The 23,222-nt window shown below is 42.2% G+C and overlaps 1 protein-coding gene across 2 annotated transcripts in view; it reads left to right on the top strand.

Annotated features, from left to right (window-relative positions):
* The window catches only part of CTNNBL1 (catenin beta like 1), a 165,022-nt gene that overhangs the window by 126,014 nt on the left and 15,786 nt on the right, over positions 1-23,222 (top strand). For both annotated transcript variants that reach the window (XM_079944290.1, XM_079944291.1), the window contains 2 exons: positions 4,499-4,596; positions 6,016-6,096. In XM_079944290.1, coding sequence (XP_079800416.1) covers positions 4,499-4,596; positions 6,016-6,096 — 179 coding nt within the window. The remainder of the gene's footprint in view (positions 1-4,498; positions 4,597-6,015; positions 6,097-23,222) is intronic.

The following is a 23,222-nucleotide window of genomic DNA, read 5'->3' as shown; positions in this document are numbered from 1 at the left end:
ACTCTCAGTGTGTGTGTATGATATACGTGTATGTGCATGTAGGTATTTCCCAGCACATTCTGGTTAATTTACTTAAGGACATGCCCTTAAGCAAGTGGTAGGAGCTTAGATTTGAACCTATGTTGTCTGACTCCAAAATGTAAGCTTTTCCTGCTAAGTTACATGCTTCCCACATGTAAAAGGTAATCATCAAAGCTTTTTGTATGTACAAAACACATAGATACACACACATACACATACTGAGAGTGGAAGTTAATTGGTACAACCTTCTTGGAAGACAATTTGTCATTGTCTTTCAACATTTTATATGTCAATAGCTTTTGACTCACCACTTCCACTTCTAGGAATCTGCCATAAGAATATATGTGCAAAAGTGTATCCATGCCAGAAATAAAGGTATATGTGCCAGAATACGTGTACATGGACGTTCATTGCAGCATTGTTTCCAATAGCAAAAACAACAAACAACCCAAAACTGGAACCCACCTAATATCCATGACTGGGGCATTAGTTAAATTATGATAAATAAGTTCAGTGGAATTCCTGACAGCCATTAAAAAAAAAGTATGTGCTGATATGGAAAAATATAGTAGAGAATATATGTGTGTGTGTATTTACACACATGTATGTATACATACATACATGTGTGTATGTATGTATATATATTTTTTCCCCTCCTGTAGGTGTACACAAGATACTAGTAGTTTTTTGTCCTTTGGGAGAGATGAACAGGGTAGGAGAGGAGTATGGGAAAAGAAAAATATTAGTACGTGCTCAATAAATATTTGTTGAGGACATTCATATCTTTTTGTATAGTTTGGTTTTTACCATATGCATCCATTCCTTTTATTTTAAAATCCATTGGTGGAGGATGGAGAGAGTCAATAATAAAGTAGTAAAAGAAATTGACTCCTGTGGTTGAGCATGGACTCACTTTGAGCTTCTTAACAGCCAAGGCAAAGAGGTAACTCAGGTAAAAAGCACAAAAAATTTATCAGGAAAGAGAAACATTATCTTGATCTCTAAAAGGAATCTAGCAGCCAAGGATTGGTCTAAACTCATATCTAGTCTTATCTGTCTACAGCTTAAAATTCATTGGTGGAACCTTGTCGCTTTTTTCTCCAGCCTTTCCCCACCTGACTGGCCTCTCCTCCCGCACGTGTATGTGATACGCCATCCAAACCGGCCTTTGCATATATTGTTCCTTCTGCCTGGAGTGCTCTATCTTCTCTATCTAGTTGTCAGCCATGGCTTTTTAGTTTTGTTTTGTTTTAAGATTTTCAGTTGTTTGTTACCTCCAGTGGGAATTCCTCTAGGTCAGCTATACCTTGTCTGTGCTCCCCAGATCCCCTCTGCCTACCTCAGTGATGGAACTTGTCACACTGCACTGTAATTATTGTTTTGTTTTCCCCACTAAACACAGAGCTCCTTAAGGTTAGGGATACTATGTTGTTTGGAGGCCCTGATAACCAAGTGCTTGCCAGGCACAGAGGTAAGCGGTCAGTGAATGATTGAGTGAGTAATCTGAAATTTGGGTTCTACCTCTTTCACCCATTAGCTGTGTGGACAAGTCACTTCTCTCCGGGCCTTGATTTTTCTATAGGTACAATAAGAGATTTGGCCTAGATAATCTATGAGAACTCTCTGGCTGATTTTTTTTTTTTCTTCCTCTATGGTTGTCAGATTGTCATATATATACATGGAAGTTGTTAGCAGTTGTCATGCTGAGTAATTTCAAAGTTTCAAAACTAAGCTTGTTAAAATTCACTGCATTTTTTATGGCCTGTTCACCAGCTTGAAGAGATCAGAGCCACATCCAGTTGCTTGGCCCAAGATTGCAGAACTGATTATGTCCCCCACTCTTCCTTCCTCTAATCTTCTCTCCTTGACATACACAGAAGTTTGTTTTTTTTGTTGTTTTTGCCTGATGTGAGCCTCCAAAGACGTCCCTTCTTATTATACTTTGTCACCCTGAGCTGAGCTGTCTTGGTTCCTTACCCTAGGTTCATGATGGTTTTTGCCTTCCTGTGAAGACAGGTCCTATGCTGTCCACTCGCCACTTTCTGCCCTCATCTCACCCTACTCCTGTTCCGTGCCCCTTCCTTTTTATCAAGGTGGAGCTTATACCAGCTCAATCCCAGCTTTACATCGGAAGTTAGAAGAAAGATATTGGGGAGAACTTGGGGTCTTGAGAAGGTATAATACCTCTCTCCACAGCATATTTTAAGAAAAAATTTATACTTAAAAAAGTGAATCTACTGACTAGAGACATTTTATTCAAACTGATGGCTCCCTAAGAAAAAGTCATCCACTTACTCCCAAATGCAAAATATCTTTAAGGACCGTTTTGTAACTGATGGTTTGAGAGCATATTACCAATGCAAGGGTGCTATTACTCTGAACTTGGGATAGGCACTATATACAAAAGGTGAAAGCTATTCAAAGGCATTTGAAAAATACCCAGAGTTCAAGAGTGATTTGTTTGTCTGGTCCCACCACCACCACCACCACCACCAAAAACTTGTATTGAGAGCCTGCTTTCTTCCCATTTGTTCAGCAGGTATTTCTAAAGCACCTACTATGTGCTAGACATTGTTGTGGGACCAGGGATATACCAATGAACAAAGCAGACTAAAATCCCTTCCTTCAAGGAGCTTATATTCTAATTGAAGGGTGGCAGTGAACAAAACAAATAATTAATTATACAGTATTTTAGAAGATAATGCATGCTGAAGAGAAAAATAAAGCAGTTAAGACTTGGAAATCGGTGGTGTTGGAGCACTGCATTTTTAAATAGTGTGGTCAAGAAAAAGCCTCATTGAGAAGATGACAGTTGAGTAAAGCTAGATTTGAGGATTGAGCCATGCAGATAGTCTGGTGAGGAGCATCTCAGGCAAGGAAAACAGTAAGTACAGAGGCCCCAGGACAGAAGCCTGTCTGACGTTAGAAACAGCATTTAGTCTGAGTGAGTGGGGAGCCATTAGAGGGTTTTACACAGAAGAATGATAGGGTCTGACTTAGGTTTTAACCTAAAGGATCATTCTGACTGCTCTATGGAGATCAGGCCAAAGCCAGCAAGGGTGGAAGCAGAGAGCCCCACAAGCAGGCTGCTGAGTATTCCAAGCAAGAGGTGATGGTGCTGTGGACCAGTGTAATGGCAGTGGGGGTAGCAGTAAGAAGACATGGAGTCCTGGGTGTAATTTGAAACTACAGCTGATAAGGTTTCTGTGGGACATGTGAGAAAGAAGAGAATCAAGGATATCGCCACTGCTTTTGGCTTGAGAAACTGGAGGACCTTGTTGCCATTAACTCAGTGGAACAAACTGGGGACAGGCCTGAGGAGGGAGGTCAGGAGCTTGGTTCCAAAACCATGTTCAGTCCTGCTAGACAACCAAGTGGAGAGAGCAGGTAGACAGGTGAATTCATGAGCCTGTGTTCAGAAAACAGGACTGGCCTATAGACGCAAGTTTGGGAGTTGTCAGCACGTAAATGGTCTTTAAAGCTGTGGGACTAGATGAGATCCCCAGGGAGGTGAAAGTAGATAGAAGAAGGAGTAGGAGGTAGAAATAGAAGTCTAAAGACTGAATAACTCTAGCATTAAGAGATTGGGGAAATGAAGTAGTGAGGAATGCTTCTCTGATATAAGTGAGGAAAATGACTTTTTGAGAACTCAAACTTTGGCATATGAAGATGTTCAGTCAGTTTTCAAACAGAATATTTGTTGCCCACACTGTGAGCATTTTATTTCAAAACAAACTTTACTCTGCCATCTCCTTTTCAACATCATTATCCTTGGTTTTTAAAAATCCTTTTTAAAGAAAAGAACCTCTTTACAGCTGAAGCCTATGATATACCCTTCAATTACCCTTTTCTTCCCTGGCTAGAAGAATAGTATCTCATAATAGAAGCCTATAGGTTATGTGGACTGAAAAAACATTGTTATCCTTTTGAAGTCCTTACTGTCCTGCTGTCTTTAAACTTGAGGTAGGGATTTTAGGTGCACCAGAATGTAAGTGATAGCACTGGGACCCTTTCGTATTTCTTATTTAATTCTCAGATATTTACCTGGGGAAGTTATAAGGTAATTTGAGAATATGGTAGAACATGTCTTATTTGTTCGTTATGTGCTCACCTCATGGTTAGTATCCATACTCTATTTACCGGTTATTTCTGTAAATGGGGGGATTAGTTTGAGGTTCTGTTGCAGACAATAAAACTCAATTAATTATAGGCAGAACAGAAATTCTAACTTAGTTTTGATTCACTTGCTCAAGTTGTCTTTGGGGATATAATCCCTTTTGAATATGTTTCTTGCACCGTATGTGAAAATCAGTTCAGTTTTCCATTGACACAATTTAGGTTCTTGTCTTATTAAGCAATAGCAGCAGTCAGGGAAGACCTACTTATTCCTCCTTCAATAGAACCAGACCAGGCTTGAAGAGAGGTAATAATTACTGCTCTGATCACAGCATGTTCTCTTTTCTCCTTCCCAACACAGAGCATGTCTGTTCGATCCTGGCTTCCCTCCTGCGGAACCTGAGAGGGCAGCAGCGGACCCGGCTTCTGAATAAATTCACTGAAAATGACAGTGAGAAGGTGGGTGCTTGTTGGACTGTAAAGATGGGACTGGGACCAGCGGGAATAGAATCACTATCTCCCTGATGCGATCTGAGGAGTGCTGGGTTAAGTGTTCCTGCCCTAAAATATCTTCTCCAGCATCTGGGCTCCATTGGTTTGGATCTCAAAGGTTTTTCTGCCTCTCATCTCCTAATGCATCACCCTTGACCCCAAGTATTTTGAAACCATTTCTGTACGCAACAGTGTACCATTATGGATCATTAAGATGAGGAGGAAAAGATTAGGTCAGTGCTTTAAAAATTCTTAATATGCAATGAAACCATTTGTTACCATGTAAGTAATACAAATAAGTGCAATTGTTGTTTGCAAAAAAAGAAAAAAAAGGAAGAAGAGGCCATTGGGTTAGGACACAGAACATCTTAGCAATCATGTCACCCTGGTGACATTATCTAATGTCTGTGCATCAGCTTCCTCATCTTTAAAATTAGGGCTGCTCTCTATCTTCCCTGCCTGCCTTATCAGGTTTTCCTAATGTTTAAGGAAATAGTGGATATGAGAATACTTTGTAAACTGAAATATATAAGATCTTAGGGTCATCATTGTTAACCAGGGAAGGTTTGGGCACAGTCTTCCTGACTGTCTGATGCTGTGTTGAAGCAACATCTACTATTAATCAATACAAGCTCCTGGGTAAATACCAGGGTTGCCAAGAACCATAGTGGTGCCAACCCAGTAAAAAGAGAGGTTAGAAGTTTAGGCTGGCTTCACAGTGTTCCTTCAATCTTTTGGAAGTCTTAGGGAAAAAAATGAAACTTTCAAGCCCACTCAGTATTCCTCAGGCCATGTTTGAAGCATGACTTTTGCTAAGTTTGAAACTGATTTTTAGGTTATTGCTAAGCAAAAGTCAGGGGCTTTTTTTAAGTTGTGAAGGAGTTTTTCTTGCACTCTCTTCTGACTGAAAAGCAACTAAAGAGATTTTACTTAGACCGTTTTTAAAAAAAGATCAGCTCTGGGGCAGAATCTGAACATGAAAGGTTTCAGTTTGAAAAAAGAAATTTCTGTATAGTTCTAAGTGAATATCAAGTATGTAACTTCATGCTTCTTCTCTGTGCAAGATGGGACTTGAATTTTTATTTATTTGTTTGTTTTTAACAACGTGAATTCAGGGGAGACCTAGAAGGGCTGGGAATGCATAGTGTCCTCCGGGAATGGCCTGTGTTCAAACTGCATCCATGCTAAGTGTTTGTTTTGTTCTGCCCGAGCCGTTTGATCCCTTCCTGATGTGTTCCACAGCAAAGCTCATATCCAGAGTGAGAAGTGGTAGAGTGGCTCTCCCTTTGTGGGGAGTGACAGTAAGACGAATAGGAGCTCCCGTGTTCTCTTGCCTTGGTATACTCTTTCTTTCTCACTCATGCCTGTGAAGTATCTCTCTTTCAGGTTGACAGGCTGATGGAATTGCATTTTAAATATCTGGATGCAATGCAGGTGGCCGACAAGAAGATTGAAGGGGAAAAACACGTACGTATCCCTGCCTGTCTTTTGCCAGCTGTTGACTTGCACTCCATTGGGTCCCTTGCGCACCTCGTATCTCCCCACAGGACAGGCAAGGGCAAAGGTGCCATCTACCTTTGTGTGCCACCTAACATGTCGTAAGAGCTGAGCAGATGACAGTCCGCCAGTGGTTATAACTGCCCTTTTAACAGGAGTGAAGTCCCTGAAGAGGATGGATGTGTACAATTGATCCCGGTCTGACCTGGGAGTCTGGGTGGTAGCACAAGTACCCTTGATAAGAGCTTCTCTTCGAAAATCTGACCAAAGCACAGTGCTGTGACGTGGTACCACAGTGGCAGAGTGTGTCTTGGCACACACACTTGCTGGCTTCTGTAGTCATAGGGAGGCACTGGAAGGAAACTGTGAGGTCATTGAATACAGTTCCCGCATTTGCAGATGAAACCTAGAGACCTAGAGAAGGGAGCTCAAAACTCTGCAGCATGGCCTGCAAACCAGGTCAGAGTGACTGAGCCGCATTGTCTGATGAGGTGGTTGCTAAGGGAGATGAAACCTGCTAGATGTTTTTTGTTGACAAGCCATACTTACCTAGGGTGTTATCCTACCTCCTGTATTTTTCATCTGCTTCCATTTTGTTCTCTGCTATCTCTGTCCTCAGTTGATTTCTCATCTGTCCCTTTAATCGGGGCAGGTTTTCATATTGGTTAATGTCTGATTTGTATTCTCTCTTTTTGTTTTTGGCTGCGTTGGGTCTTTGTTGCTGCGTGTGGGCTTTCTCTACTTGCGGCGAGCAGGGGCTACTCTTCGTTGTGGTGCGCGGGCTTCTCATTGCGGTGGCTTCTCTTGTGGAGGAGCACGGGCTTCAGTAGTTGCAGCACGTGGGCTCAGTAGTTGCAGCACGTGGGCTCTAGGGCGCTCGGGCTCAGTGGTTGTGGCACACAGGCTCAGTAGTTGTGGCTCGTGGGCTCTAGAGCACAGGCTCAGTAGTTGTGGTGCACGGGCTTAGTTGCTCTATGGCATGTGGGATCTTCCTGGACCAGGGATCAAACCCATGTCCCCTGCATTGGCAGGCAGATTCTTAACCACTGAACCACCAGGGAAGTACCCTCAGTCTATGGTCATGTTGCACAATGATCCTTTTTTTTTGCTTTTTTCAAAGTCTGTAGTAGAGCCCATTTTCTTCGTGATCTGGATTTGCTCTATCACTCTATTTTCTTTTCACTCTTCTTGCCTTAAAGACACACTGGAGGCTTTTGAGCCTCACTGGTGGGAGAGCCTGCTTCAGCACCCCTCCCGTCTGTGTTGGGGCAGGCCAGCCATGAGGCAGAGCTGTGTACATTGGGAATTACACTAGCATCTTCCCTCAAGTTGTGCCTCAGGCCAGGGTGAGAGACTAGAGCTTGGGGAAAACAGTGACCTTGTTGTCTGTGCCCTTCTAAGCCACCCATTCCCTTTCACAAACTATACCTTCATTTATGAATACCAGTAGATAGGTAACCATATGTATCATTCTTGTGATTTCCCTGTGCTCTCTAAACCTAGTAAGTCCTCAGATGTTTGTTGATTGATTGAATTGATTGACTGGGACTTTCTTCTTTAATGTGGTGATACTATTACAGGGTAAATGGCAGAGACTCTGAATTCTGAGGCTGGACTTCAGATACCAGCATGTTCCACACACAGTCCCTTCATTCCACACACCTCACCCCCTTTGTTTTATTCTTTGATTAAACTTTCCTCTTCCCTTTTTTCCTCCATTCACAGTAACTTGTCCATGGTCGACACTTAGTGATTGTTAAAGTGCCAAAGTATATATTCTTCATCTTTGACTGAATGATAATCAGAAACAAATTGAACTTTCCCTAGACTTTTGTAGGGAAACAGCCATGGGACAATTAGAACTCCTGCTGACGGAATTCCCCAAGTTATCTGCTGAAGGAGATTTTTAGGGCTGGTTGAAGGCGCACCTGGGAGTCCGAGGGCTAGGATTTTAGTGCGGGCATGCACCTCACAATCACTGCCTCGCCACACCTTGTCACTGTGCCTTGTGTAGCCCCAGATTCTTAGCCATAATGTGGCATCAGCAAAGGCGGTCTCTCAAATCCCCTCCAACTTAACGTTTTCCCTCAGATTCAGGTGAGCATACTTTGGTAACTGCCATTTTTTGAAAATGAAATGGGTTAAAAGCACAATGAGAGGTTGATCAGCGACTGTCTTCATGGAGTGCCAGCAGCAGCCTAGTAGAAAGGTGCGCATGAGGTAGGGGGTCAGATAAGCCTGGATTTGAATTTGAGCTCTGCTGCTTCCTAGCTCTGAGACCTTGGGCAAATGAGTTGACCTCTCCGAGCTGTGATCTTCTCATCTGTAAAATGGCCATAACACCTCCCTTTCAGTGCTATCATGAAGACTAAGCATAAACTATGTATTTACTTTGCTCAATAAGTAAAAGCTACTGCTGTTGTTAGATTTTCCTAGCTTCTTTTGGAATTCCCATGTAACTTTTAAGTATGCCAGGCAGTCCTTTTCCTAAGAGCATCCTCCTTACCAGATAACCCAGAAGGAGTTGTCCTAGCAGACCAGAGCATTGGCACCATCAGATGCTTCATCTGAGGTGAACCTGGAATAGACTTTGGTTTTTGTTTGTTTTTTTTGGGGGGGGGGGAGGGTGTTGTTTTCTTTTGTTTTGTTTTTTGAGAGAGACCAGAGGAAGCTGTTGGGCATCAGGGAGCAGGAATCTAAGAAAAAAAAAAAAAAGGTCAGGAAGAACCTAGGGGTAAGACGGGAATAAAGACACAGACCTATTACAGAATGGACTTGAGGATACGGGGAGGGGGAAGGGTAAGCTGGGACAAAGTGAGAGAGTGGCATGGACATATATACACTACCAAACGTAAAATAGATAGCTAGTGGGAAGCAGCCGCATAGCACAGGGAGATCAGCTCGGTGCTTTGTGACCGCCTAGAGGGGTGGGATAGGGAGGGTGGGAGGGAGGGAGACACAAGAGGGAAGAGATATGGGAACATATGTATATGTATAACTGATTCACTTTGTTATAAAGCAGAAACTAACACACCATTGTAAAGCAATTATACTTCAATAAAGATGTTAAAAAAAAAAGAAAAAAAAGAAACTTGGGCTGCTTCCTACCAGATTATCTATTATCAGCATTGAAGAGGGTGTGAAATTGATTAGCACTGACGGAGAGTAATGGCTGCAGCCACTCTCGCCAGCGTTCACGGTGCTTCTGTGTGCACAGGCGCAGGGCCCCGCCATTCCCTGACAAACACCTGTCTCCTTGATGCCAAGGCTGTTTTGCTGGGCACTGGCAAACGTTCCAACGCTATTAGTGCTCAGCAGCCTCAGTGTTGCTGGGAGAGTCGTGGCGGGGTGCGGGGGGGAGGGACGTGTTTGTGAGCAGCGCTCTCTGCCAGCACTCAGGCTCATCCTGCCAGATGAAGCCGCCTCACAGGTATGAAGTGACCTGGAACAAACCACCTCATTTCGTCTCTCCTTCATGCAGCCTACTCTCTTAAGTCTCTCTTAAATGATTTGTTGCCTCACCCCACCCCACCCCCGTTAAACTTGGATGTCCTACACCTACTGGGAATTCAGCAAATATTTGTTGACCTGAATTGAATACTTTTTTCTCAGGCATTTGATAACGTTGACTGTCATATCCATAATGAATAAATATCTCATATACTCTGCCAAGTCTGCAACAAAAAACACCTTAAATAACAGGGTCAGGTATTGACCAAGAGAAGGGGGATCAAGTATTGACATTTTTAGTGTCTCGGAGCCACCATCTTCCCTGCAAACTCCAGATTCCCACGGGCGCCGTGCAAGTGTCCATGGTTTGCAGCTGACCAAAATTCACTGAAAAGAATCCAGTCATTTGGCAGATGACAGGCACCTGCTCTGTGCAAGGCAGTAAGCTAGGCACTGGCTGGGGTGAACACAGGTGGAAGTGTCAAAAGAAGAATGGGCCCCAGGAGTACTGCTGCTGCTGCTGAGGGCTGGAAGAATCCAAGGAGCAGGGGGGAAGCCATCTGCACCTCGAGTCACCCCTGACAGTTTTGTGGATGAGGCAGAATTCAAGCTGAACCTTAAAAGGAGGAGACATATAAGCCATTTCCAGACTAGAGACGAACAGGAGCAAAGGAGGGGCAGTGGGAAGCCAAGTTAAGTTTTGGGGCGAGTGATAAGTTATACTCCAGGGCAGAAGGTGTGAGGGGGGCGCATGGGCTTTAGAGCCAGGCTTCTTCTGGTTCTCCAACTGCGGACAAATAGCCTAACTTCGCCAGCTTTATTTTCTTCCTTTCTGGTGTTTTGTTTTTGAGGTATACGTCCCAACCTGTGGGTCTGTGAGGAATTACATATTTAGGAATTTGGTGACATAGCTATAACACACGTGAAAGCTGCTTCCACAGGTCCCGGCCTGTAGAGGTGGCCAGAGAACCTTTAGTTTTCTTTTCTCTGTGAGCACTGTTTCTACCACCACCTCTCTTGCACACATGATTTTCTTCCTTCCCTAATGCTGCAAGATTTTGTGTGATCTGAGTCCCCTCTACTTCTCCCACTTCCTCTTCTGCTGCTGTGCGTTAACTTCCAGCTGTATAGCCTTTGCATTTGCTTCTCCCCGTCCTGCCTCTTCTCACGCTGGTGCCTCCTTCTACTTTCAGGTCTCAGCCTAAATGTCACCCCCTCAGAGAGCTTTTCAGTGACACCCGTATGTAAAGTAGTGTCCCCATGCCAGTGCTTCTTCGTAACCTGTAATTATTTTATATGTTTGTTTACTCTCTGTCTCTACGACTCTAATCTCTTGTTCATCATATTCTTAGGACCTACATAGTGATTAACATGCAGTAAATGAAGGACAGCTACTCATGAGATAAAATTAATATTTGTCCATGGGTATTAAGGAAGATAGAGGGTCCTGAGTTTTCTACATTACATCTAAACTCTCATTTTAACCCTAATTTTTGTTTTCTCTGAATAGCCCCATCATCAAAAAAATATTTTTTACAACTGTGTAAATTCTGTGGCATACCTGTAGCTATATTAAACACAGAAAGATACTCCTATTTAGAAGAGTCTACAGGACAAACTGATAATTGTATACATACTCAGTTCAAGTCGCATTACCTACAATAATCTGTAACTAGGAAAGAGTTTCACGTCTTGGGCAGTCGCCCAATGCTTTCACGTTATATTCAGTGTCCATGTGACTTCAGGGCCACAGTGTATCTGAACATACCCTTGGGCTTCCTGGTTAACCTTTTAAAGGTCATGTAATTCTTAAGACTCTTCTAGTGAGCAGCAGTTCTCTGTGATCTATAAATACCCAGGGTGCTTGTCTCAGCAGATTTCACCTGACTCCCCAAGCAAAAAAAAGCCCAGAAAATGCCAAGGTCCCTGTTGTTGGGAAGATATCCTGACTTCTCATGGGTTCCTTCTGGCTTCTGTTGGTTAAATGTACAGAAATGCCAGGCTTCTGAGTGTCAGAAGTAAGACATAATTATATAGATACTGGCAAGGATTTTAAAAGAAGGAGGAGAGCCTTGAAGAGAGGTTTTCCTTTTTTTAGTTCCTAGGAAAATTATTCTCAGCACGTTTATTCAATAAAGTGTTCTCGCCACATACTTTGCACCATAATGACTTACAAATTGTATGCTAATTTTGCCACAGTTAAATCATCCCAGGCTTTATCCTGGAAAGAGAAAGAGGGACTCCTTGTAATGAAACAGTATCCACAGGCCGTGATGTCTGAAACAGACTTTGACTATTTCCTTAGCATTTGAAACTCATTTAAGGATTTGTACAAAGGGGGTAAAGCGCAGGAATGAATGAGTGGGATTGGTGATCGTAAAGCACTGGTAGGTGTGTAGACAGTGGAAGTGTGAGACTGCTGTCAAGTCTGCTAAATGCTGGAATCTCCTGGGCAAGCCTAAGAAAAGGGAGTCCTGCTGAGAGTTCCTCTCAGCTGTTCTTGAAACAGTGGTTCCCAAACTTCTCAGTCTATGAACTTGGCAGAACACAGCTGACAGTCAGTAGAAGCCAGAGGTGTGGGGCAGGGGATGCTATGGTGTTTTTCCCTGTCCTGCTTGCCTCTTTCCTAGATGCAGATTTAGCCATATGCCCCTTCACCCGTTCTCTCCTGCCTCCCTGCCCGTGCCCTGCCCGATCACAGTCATCCTTCCTACCATTGGAGGAGAAGTTCTGGCCCCCCACCTCTGACTCTTACCTTGCAGTGTAGCCTTGAGCACTCTGTTTTGCTTTTCTCATCCTCTGTCCTCTCTCAGTGGGGTCCACAGTCTCCCAACTTCACAGAAGCCCTGGTTCTCTCAAGGCTGGCTTATATGTTGTGAAAATTCAGATGAATCGTCTAATAGTCTAGTTGTTTGTTTGCTTATTTTTAGTGAATTTGGAAATGGATGGCCTACCTGTGATGGAGGCATCATGGTACCATAGAAGGAACATGAACCCAGGGGTCATACAGCCAAAGGTTAAATCCCAGCTCTGCCACACATAAATTCTGTTCTTTGGGGAAATGCCTTGCCCTGTGTGTGTATGTGTATTAGTTTTCATGATAGTTTTATTAGAGGGTCATTTTGAAGATTAATGAGATTGTTTGTAAAAACCTGGCACATGCTCATGTGTTAAGGCTGTGGCCTAACACATAGTTTTCCCTTTGTGGGCAAACTCTGGCCTGATATCCTTGGATTCTTATTAGAACTGCTATCAGTTAGCTGTATATTCTCAAAAAAAAAAAAATCCCTTTTACTAATTCTCCAGCCTCTGTTTCCCCTGCTGAAAGTGACCTGCAGTCCTAGGATCCTTCTCTAACAGTCTGCCCTATTTCAGAAGCTCTTGGAGGAAGATTCTGTTTTGCTGTTGCTTGTGCCTCCCCCAACTCCACATACCTATCTCTCCCTTTGCTTTGGAAGAAAAAAGGAAATTGGCCTTTTCTCAATGGTGGGGCAATTCCTGCCCATGACTACAGACAGTAACTGTGACCCCTGCTGGGTTTCTGAGTCATGTCCTCTCTTATTAAGAAAAGAGGGATTCCTGTTGGCTTCATAGCAGCTTCTTTTATGACTGTCTCCTTCCATCAGCGAGGGGCAGCTCGCTGCCTGTCAGGGGCAGATTAGGAGTAGCATCCACACGCTCATTTGGAGGCTTGCGACTTGCCTGCGGAGAGAGAGAGAGGCACCTGGAAAGGTAGTGATTTGGTAGTGCTCCCGAAGACAGATGAACATTTAAAGTGAGGATGTGGCTGGAGGAGGGTTAGAACACACACACACACAGCCCTGCAGAAATGGCACCTTGATGCCACACGTACCACCTCCTTGTGTGTCTTTGGAGACGAAGCTGTTTATTTTAGCAGCCCCCAAACGGGCTTATGCTGCTGTGAATTGCAATCTGTTCTATTTAATGAGCTATTCACTGAATTACCATCTAAGTTTTTTATTCTAGCCCTGTCTTATGGAATGAACAAAATAAAACCTTTCAGAGTGTCTTTTTTTTTTTGGTTTAACTCTCCCAAGTTGCATGTGGAATTTGCTGGTCTAGCTATAGATTCCCACCCCCCTCTTTTTTTTTTTTAAAGTTTCTTCAATTTATAAGGAAAAGACAGGCAAAGGAGCCAGATGACCTTACATTTAATGCTGCTGGTTTGCAGTAGTTCCCAGATATGGCATAAAGAACTCATATGCTCATATGCTAATACCAGAAAAAGTCTATAAAACAAAGACTTTTTCCTTCTTTGAACTATGGAAGTGCTCACAGGCTTGGAGCCAGACGTGTGTGGGTTTTTATCCTGTCTCTAGCACTTGACTCAGCTCTGAGCGTTGTGACCTTTGGAGAGTTCTCCAACTCTTCTAAGCCTCAGTTTCTCATTTGAAAGTGAAAATAGTAATGATTCTTACCTCTTGGGGTTTAAGGAAAAATGAGAAATCCATGAAAGTGCTTATTAGCACAGTGCCTGGCAGACAGTAAGGACTCAGGAAATTGTGCTGTTATTATTCAATTTTTGCTGCCCATCCCTTGTCAGACTGAAAGGACTAACAGAAAAAGGTTTTGGAGTAGGAAACCATGTTCCAGTCAAGTCTCTAACCGAAACTCAGTGACAGTCATTTGGCATCTATCTCAATTTTTCCATCTGTGAGATCTGAAAATGGTGTTTGCTGTACATACCCAACACCAGGCATATACAACAAGGGAGGTTAATGCAGATCCGCAGCTTTGAAAAGTAAAAAATGCTGTGTGTGGATGTTCAGTTGTCATTGCTTCACAGAGAAAACGGTCACCTTCACTCTTCTCAAATGTGAGAGTTGAATGAATTAATTTGTGGAAGACATCCTTTAAATCTTAACTCTCTTGTATTTGAAATTGTCGTATTTCAAATACAATTCAATGTATATATAGATTTTCACTTTGAAATTTTGTAAAATACGATATCTTTACAATACTTGAGGAGGTTACTGATTTTTTGGAATTTCTCTTTAATCTCTATTAATCATATTCCCATTTTCTTTTACATCTTTATTGGAGTATAATTGCTTTACAATGGTGTGTTATTTTCTGCTTTATAACAAAGTGAATCAGTTATACATATACATATGTTCCCATATCTCTTCCCTCTTGCATCTCCCTTCCTCCCACCCTCCCTGTCCCACCCCTCTAGGCGGTCACAAAGCACCGAGCTGATCTCCCTGTGCTATGCGGCTTCTTCCCACTAGCTATCTATTTTACGTTTGGTAGTGTATATATGTCCATGCCACTCTCTCACTTTGTCACAGCTTACCCTTCCCCCTCCCCATATCCTCAAGTCCATTCTTGTGGACTGTGTCTTTATTCTTGTGGTCTGTGTCTTTATTCCTGTCTTACCCCTGGGTTCTTCATGACATTTTTTTCCTTAAATTCCGTATATATGTGTTAGCATACGGTATTTCTCTTTCTCTTTCTGACTTACTTCACTCTGTATGACAGACTCTAGGTCCATCCACCTCATTACAAATAGCTCAATTTCATTTATTTTTATGGCTGAGTAATATTCCATTGTATATATGTGCCACATCTTCTTTATCCATTCATCCGATGATGGACACTTAGGTTGTTTCCATCTCCGGGCTATTGTAAATAGAGCTGCAATGAACATTTTGGTACATGACTCTTTTTGAATTATGGTTTTCTCAGGGTATATGCCCAGTAGTGGGATTGCTGGGTCATATGGTAGTTCTATTTGTAGTTTTTTAAGGAACCTCCATACTGTTCTCCATAGTGGCTGTACCAATTCACATTCCCACCAGCAGTGCAAGAGTGTTCCCTTTTCTGCACACCCTCTCCAGCATTTATTGTTGCTAGATTTTTTGCTTATGGCCATTCTGACTGGTGTGAGATGATATCTCACTGTAGTTTTGATTTGCATTTCTCTAATGATTAATGATATTGAGCATTCTTCCATGTGTTTGTTGGCAACCTGTATATCTTCTTTGGAGAAATGTCTATTTAGGTCTTCTGCCCATTTTTGGATTGGGTTGTTTGTTTTTTTGTTATTGAGCTGCATGAGCTGCTTGTAAATTTTGGAGATTAATCCTTTGTCATTTGCTTCATTTGCAAATATTTTCTCCCATTCTGAGGGTTGTCTTTTGGTCTTGTTTATGGTTTCCTTTGCTGTGCAAAAGCTTTGAAGTTTCATTAGGTACCGTTTGTTTATTTTTGGTTTTATTTCCATTTCTCTAGGAGGTGGGTCAAAAAGGATCTTGCTGTGATTTATGTCATAGAGTGTTCTACCTATGTTTTCCTCTAAGAGTTTGATAGTTTCTGGCCTTACATTTAGGTCTCTAATCCATTTTGAGCTTATTTTTGTGTATGGTGTTAAGGAGTGATCTAATCTCATACTTTTATATGTACCTGTCCAGTTTTCCCAGCATCACTTATTGAAGAGGCTGTCCTTTCTCCACTGTACATTCCTGCCTCCTTTATCAAAGATAAGGTGACCATATGTGCGTGGGTTTATCTCTGGCCTTTCTATCCTGTTCCATTGATCTATATTTCTGTTTTTGTGCCAGTACCATACTGTCTTGATTACTGTAGCTTTGTAGTATAGTCTGAAGTCAGGGAGCCTGATTCCTCCAGCTCCATTTTTCGTTCTCAAGATTGCTTTGGCTACTCGGGGTCTTTTGTGTTTCCATACAAATTGTGAAATTTTTTGTTCTAGTTCTGTGAAAAATGCCAGTGGTAGTTTGATAGGGATTGCATTGAATTTGTAGATTGCTTTGGGTAATAGAGTCATTTTCACAATGTTGATTCTTCCAATCCAAGAACATGGTATATCTCTCCATCTATTTGTATCATCTTTAATTTCTTTCATCAGTGTCTTATAATTTTCTGCATAGAGGCCTTTTGTCTCCTTAGGTAGGTTTATTCCTAGATGTTTTATTCTTTTTGTTGCAGTGGTAAATGGGAGTGTTTTCTTGATTTCACTTTCAGATTTTTCATCATTAGTGTATAGGAATGCCAGAGATTTCTGTGCATTAATTTTGTATCCTGCTACTTTACCAAATTCATTGATTAGCTCTAGTAGTTTTCTGGTAGCATCTTTAGGATTCTCTATGAATAGTATCATGTCATCTGCAAACAGTGACAGCTTTACTTCTTTTCCAATTTGGATTCCTTTTATTTCCTTTTCTTCTCTGATTGCTGTGGCTAAAACTTCCAAAACTATGTTGAATAAGAGTGGTGAGAGTGGGCAACCTTGTCTTGTTCCTGATCTTAGTGGAAATGGTTTCAGTTTTTCACCATTGAGGATGATGTTGGCTGTGGGTTTGTCATATATGGCCTTTATTATATTGAGGAAAGTTCCCTCTATGCCTACTTTCTGGAGGGTTTTTATCATAAATTGGTGTTGAATTTTCTCAAAAGCTTTCTCTGCATCTATTGAGATGATCTTATGGTTTTTCTCCTTCAATTTGTTAATATGGTGTATCATGTTGATTGATTTGCGTATATCGAGGAATCCTTGCATTCCTGGAATAAACCCCACTTGATCATGGTGTATGATCCTTTTAATGTGCTGTTGGATTCTGTTTGCTAGTATTTTGTTGAGGATTTTTGCATCTATGTTCATCAGTGAACATCCTTGTTCATCTTTGTGACATCCTTGTCTGGTTTTGGTATCAGGGTGATGGTGGCCTCGTAGAATGAGTTTGGGAGTGTTCCTCCCTCTGCTATATTTTGGAAGAGTTTGAGAAGGACAGGTGTTAGCTCTTCTCTAAATGTTTGATAGAATTCGCCTGTGAAGCCATTTGGGCCTGGCCTTTTGTTTGTTGGAAGATTTTAAATCACAGTTTCAATTTCAGTGCTTGTGATTCATCTGTTCATATTTTCTATTTCTTCCTGATTCAGTCTTGGCAGGTTGTGCATTTGTAAGAATTTGTCCATTTCTTCCAGGTTTTCCATTTTATTGGCATAGAGTTGCTTGTAGTAATCTCTCATGATCTTTTGTATTTCTGCAGTGTCAGTTGTTACTTCTTTTTCATTTCTAATTCTATTGATTTGAGTCTACTCTCTTTTTTTCTTGATGAGTCTGGCTAATGGTTTATCAATTTTGTTTATCTTCTCAAAGAACCAGCTTTTAGTTTTATTGATCTTTGCTATTGTTTCCTTCATTTCTTTTTCATTTATTTCTGATCTGATTTTTATGATTTCTTTCCTTCTCCTAACTTCGGGTTTTTTTTGTTCTTCTTTCTCTAATTGCTTTAGGTGCAAGGTTAGGTTGTTTATTCGAGATGTTTCCTGTTTCTTAAGGTAGGATTGTATTGCTATAAACTTCCCTCTTAGAACTGCTTTTGCTGCATCCCATAGGTTTTGGGTCGTCATGTCTCCATTGTCATTTGTTTCTAGATATTTTTTGATTTCCTCTTTGATTTCTTCAGGGATCACTTTGTTATTAAGTAGTGTATTGTTTAGCTTCCATGTGTTTGTATTTTTTACAGATCTTTTCCTGTAGTTGATATCTAGTCTCATAGCATTGTGGTCGGAAAAGATACTTGATACAATTTCAATTTTCTTAAATTTACCAAGGCTTGATTTGTCACCTAAGATATGATCTATCCTGGAGAATGTTCCATGAGCACTTGAGAAAAATGTGTATTCTGTTGTTTTTGGATGGAATTTCCTATAAATATCAATTAAGTCCATCTTGTTTAATGTATCATTTAAAGCTTGTGTTTCCTTATTTATTTTCATTTTGGATGATCTGTCCATTGGTGAAAGTGGGGTGTTAAAGTCCCCTACTATGAATGTGTTACTGTCGATTTCCCCTTTTATGGCTGTTAGTATTTGCCTTATGTATTGAGGTGTTCCTTATGTATGAGGTGCATAAATATTTACAATTGTTATATCTTCTTCTTGGATCAATCCATTGATCATTATGTATTGTCCTTCTTTGTCTCTTCTAATAGTCTTTATTTTAAAGCCTATTTTGTCTGATATGAGAATTGCTACTCCAGCTTTCTTTTGGTTTCCATTTGCATGGAATATCTTTTTCCATCCCCTCACTTTCAGTCTGTATGTGTCTCTAGGTCTGAAGTGGATCTCTTGTAGACAGCATATATATGGGTCTTGTTTTTGTATCCATTCAGCCAGTCTGTGTCTTTTGGTGGGAGCATTTAATCCATTTATGTTTAAGGTAATTATCGATATGGATGTTCCTATTCCCATTTTCTTAATTGTTTTGGGTTTGTTATTGTAGGTCTTTTCCTTCTCTTGTGTTTCTTGCCTAGAGAAGATCCTTTAGCATTTGTTGTAAAGCTGGTTTGATGGTGCTGAACTCTCTCAGCTTTTGCTTGTCTGTAAAGGTTTTAATTTCTCCATCAAATCTGAATGAGATCCTTGCTGGGTAGAGTAATCTTGGTTGTAGGTTTTTCTCCTTCATCACTTTAAATATGTCCTGCCAGTCCCTTCTGGTTTGCAGAGTTTCTGCCGAAAGATCAGGTGTTAACCTTATGGGGATTCCCTTGTGTGTTATTTGTTGTTTTTCCCTTGCTGCTTTTAATATGTTTTCTTTGTATTTAATTTTTGACAGTTTGATTAATATGTGTCTTGGCGTGTTTCTCCTTGGATTTATCCTGTATGGGACTCTCTGTGCTTCCTGGACTTGATTAACTATTTCCTTTCCCATATTAGGGAAGTTTTCAACTATAATCTCTTCAAATATTTTCTCAGTCCCTTTCTTTTTCTCTTCTTCTTCTGGAACCCCTATAATTCGAATGTTGGTGTGTTTAATGTTGTCCCAGAGATCTCTGAGACTGTCCTCAGTTCTTTTCATTCTTTTTTCTTTATTCTGCTCTGCAGTAGTTATTTCCACTATTTTATCTTCCAGGTCACTTATCCGTTCTTCTGCCTCAGTTATTCTGCTATTGATCCCATCTAGAGTATTTTTAATTTCATTTATTGTGTTGTTCATCGTTGCTTGTTTCATCTTTAGTTCTTCTAGGTCCTTGTTAAATGTTTCTTGTATTTTCTCCATTCTATTTCCAAGATTTTGGATCATCTTTACTATCATTATTCTGAATTCTTTTTCAGGTACACTGCCTATTTCCTCTTCATTTGTTAGGTCTGGTGCGTTTTTATCTTACTCCTTCATCTGCTGTGTGTTTTTCTGTCTTCTCATTTTGCTTATCTTACTGTGTTTGGGGTCTCCTTTTTGCAGGCTACAGGTTGGTAGTTCCCATTGTTTTTGGTGTCTGTCCCCAGTGGCTAAAGTTGGTTCAGTGGGTTGTGTAGGCTTCCTGGTGGAGGGGACTAGTGCCTGTGTTCTGGTGGATGAGGCTGGATCTTGTCTTTCTGGTGTGCGGTCCACATCTGGTGGTGTTTTTTGGGGTGTCTGTGGACTTATTATGATTTTAGGCAGCCCCTCTGCTAATTGGTGGGGTTGTGTTCCTGTTTTGCTAGTTGTTTGTCATATTGTGTCCAGCACTGTAGCTTGCTTGTTGTTGAGTGAAGCTGGGTGTTGGTGTTGAGATGGAGATCTCTAGGAGATTTTCACCATTTGATATTACGTGGAGCTGGCAGGTCTCTTGTGGACCAGTGTCCTGAAGTTGGCTCTCCCACCTCAGAGGCACAGCACTGACTCCTGGCTGCAGCACCAAGAGCCTTTCATCCACACGGCTCAGAATAAAAGGGAGAAAAAGTAGAAAGAAAGAAAGAGGATAAAATAAAGTAAGGTAAAATAAAATAAAGTTATTAAAATAAAAACAAATTTTTAAGAAAAAAATTTTTGTTTAAAGTAAAAAAAAAAAAAGCAGACAGACAGAACCCTAGGACAAATGGTGAAAGCAAAGCTATACAGACAAAATCTCACACAGAAGCATACACAATACACACTGACAAAAAGAGGAAAAGGGGAAAAAATAATATATCTTGCTCCCAAAATCCACCTCCTCCATTTGGGATGATTCGTTGTCTATTCATGTATTCCACAGATGAAGGGTACATCAAGTTGACTGTGGAGCTTTAATCCGCTGCTTCTGAGGCTGCTGGGAGAGATTTCCCTTTCTCTTCTTTGTTCGCACAGCTCCCGGGGTTCAGCTTTGGATATGGCCCCACCTCTGCGTGTAGGTCGCTGGAGGGCATCTGTTCTTCGCTCAGACAGGACGGGGTTAAAGGAGCAGCTGATTCCGGGGCTCTGGCTCACTCAGGCGCGGGGGAGGGAGGGGTACGGAGTGCGGGGCGAGCCTGCGGCGACAGAGGCCGGCATGACGTTGCACCAGCCTGAGGTGAATTCCCGGGAAAGTTGTCCTTGGATCCCGGGACCTTGGCAGTGGCGGGCTGCATAGGCTCCCCGGAAGCGGGGTGTGGATAGTGACCTGTGGTCGCACACAGGCTTCTTGGTGGCGGCAGCAGCAGCCTTAGTGTCTCCTGGCCGTCTCTGGGGTCCGCGCTGATAACCGCGGCTCAGCCCGTCTCTGGAGCTCCTTTAAGCAGCGCTCATAATCCCCTCTCCTCGCGCACCAGGAAACAGAGAGGGAAGAAAAAGTCTCTTGCCTCTTCGGCAGGTCTAGACTTTTTCCCAGACTCCCTCCCGGCTAGCCGTGGTGCACTAACCCCTTCAGGCTGTGTTCACGCCGCCAGTCCTCTCCCTGCGCTCTGACCCCGACCTACCGAAGCCCGAGCCTCAGCTCCCAGCCCCGCCTGCCCCGGCGGGTGAGCAGACAAGCCTCTCGGGCTGGTGAGTGCCGGTCGGCACCGATCTTCTGTGCGGGAATCTCTCCATTTTGCCCTCTGCACCCCTGTGGCTGCGCTCTCCTCCGCAGCGCCAAAGTTTCTCCTCTCCGCCACCCGCAGTCTCCGCCCGCGAAGGGGCTTCTAGTGTGTGGAAACCTTTCCTCCTTCACGGCTCCCTCCCACTGGTGCAGGTCCCGTCCCTATTCTTTTGTCTCTGTTTATTCCTTTTTCTTTTGCCCTACCCAGGTACGTGGGGAGTTTCTTGCCTTTTGGGAGGTCTGAGGTCTCCTGCCCGCGTTCAGTAGGTGTTCTGTAGGAGTTGTTCCACGTGTAGATGTATTTCTGATGTATCTGTGGGGAGGAAGGTGATCTCCACGTCTTACTCTTCCGCCATCTTCCCAATCCTCTCCCATATTCCCATTTTAAGAGCACTTGATTTGCCTGCCCAAATTGTTTTAAAATAGCCTGTCTAATATAATAGCAGATCCAGGGGTTGTCTCTTTCTTAATAGGGAAGTTTAATTTATTGATGAGAGGACGAGCTAATTGTCAGTACTAAACATGTCCTGTTGAGGTGACAGTTTGTGTCTTCTACTTGAGGCATGTCTCCCAGTGGCTCTTCTGACTGTCTAGGAGCACTGTCAGTCAACAGCTCCTGTCTGTCCATTTACCCATATGCAGGCAGAAACTCACTGCATCTGGTTATGAAGGTGCTTCAGTCCTAGATTTGCCACAGGTTATCAAAGCTAAAAGGAACCTTCAAGAAGGCCTGATCAGGGAAGACAGAGGTCAGCACCCCTACACTCTCCAACCTGTGATTGGTGTAAACAGTGCTGACTGATTGCAGTGTTCTTCCTCTACTAAGCTCCAACTTGGCTGCACAACGCTTTTCCAATATGGTCATCTACAGCCATGACAGTGAAGTAGAGTTGGCACTCAGGAACCCTATTTCCCTTCCCTGATCCAGCTTAGGCTTCTAATTTCCAAGCAAAGAAGGCAAGGCCAAGAAAAATTAAATGACTTGCCTACAGACACTAGTAAGTTAGTATTAGAGTTGGGATCTGATCCCATTTGCTTAGTTCTTTAAGATGTCTAGGTCTTCCTCACACACAGAAATCCAAAGAACCATATCAAGTCCTTATCTCAAGATCAAATTTTTATCTAGTGTCTTAGAAACGGAGAAAAAGAGCCAAAAATGCATTAATCCATTTATAAGAAGTTGACTCTGTTCACACATTGTGAGACGGGTGGATAATAAAGGTGACATACCATCCTACTTCTTTCTAAAACAGACCAGAACTTGAGAAGCCTAAAAGAACTGTACGCAAACTTCCTTATTTTCCATCAGAATAATACATAATCACCCTGCTTTTTTAAATTTCCCTTTAAACATGGAGTAAACATTTGTGCTCAGCTTCCGTGAATCCACTCAGCAGTAAATATTCCATGCCACAGAGTTGTAACAGGCTAGATTAGGGACTGTCCTGACAGCAGTCACCTTCTCTGTGTGCTGGTTTCTGTGATGCTTCTAAATCTGTCAGGGCACAAACTTTGTCTTAGAAGCCAGTCTGTGTTTCATCTTTGTGCCTGTTCAGTGCGGTGATGGTGATGCCTCTCTTGGAGATGAACTGTAATCATATCTCAGATCTACATTGGAAAATTTCACTTTCAAATCATGTGGCCTTGTGTCTAAAAGTAGAATGTCGAATTGAACGTTGTTAGAGTCTTGAAGTTCTGAGGAAAGAGGAAAAAATAGAATTTGTCAATGTTCTCTTGGGTCCAATCCTTTCCACATGACAGTATTTAGAGAAATGGGAAGGTACATTATGTCTGGTTAAAAGAAGATCAGATTGTGGGGAAGAGTATGAAAAAGAAAAAATCGCCAGGGGCACTTCTGATGTAATT

Source organism: Stenella coeruleoalba (assembly GCF_951394435.1).
Source record: "Stenella coeruleoalba genome assembly, chromosome: 15".
NCBI lineage: Eukaryota > Metazoa > Chordata > Mammalia > Artiodactyla > Delphinidae > Stenella > Stenella coeruleoalba.
Note: the sequence above shows the minus strand (reverse complement) of the source record. Positions and strands in the feature narration are given on the sequence as shown.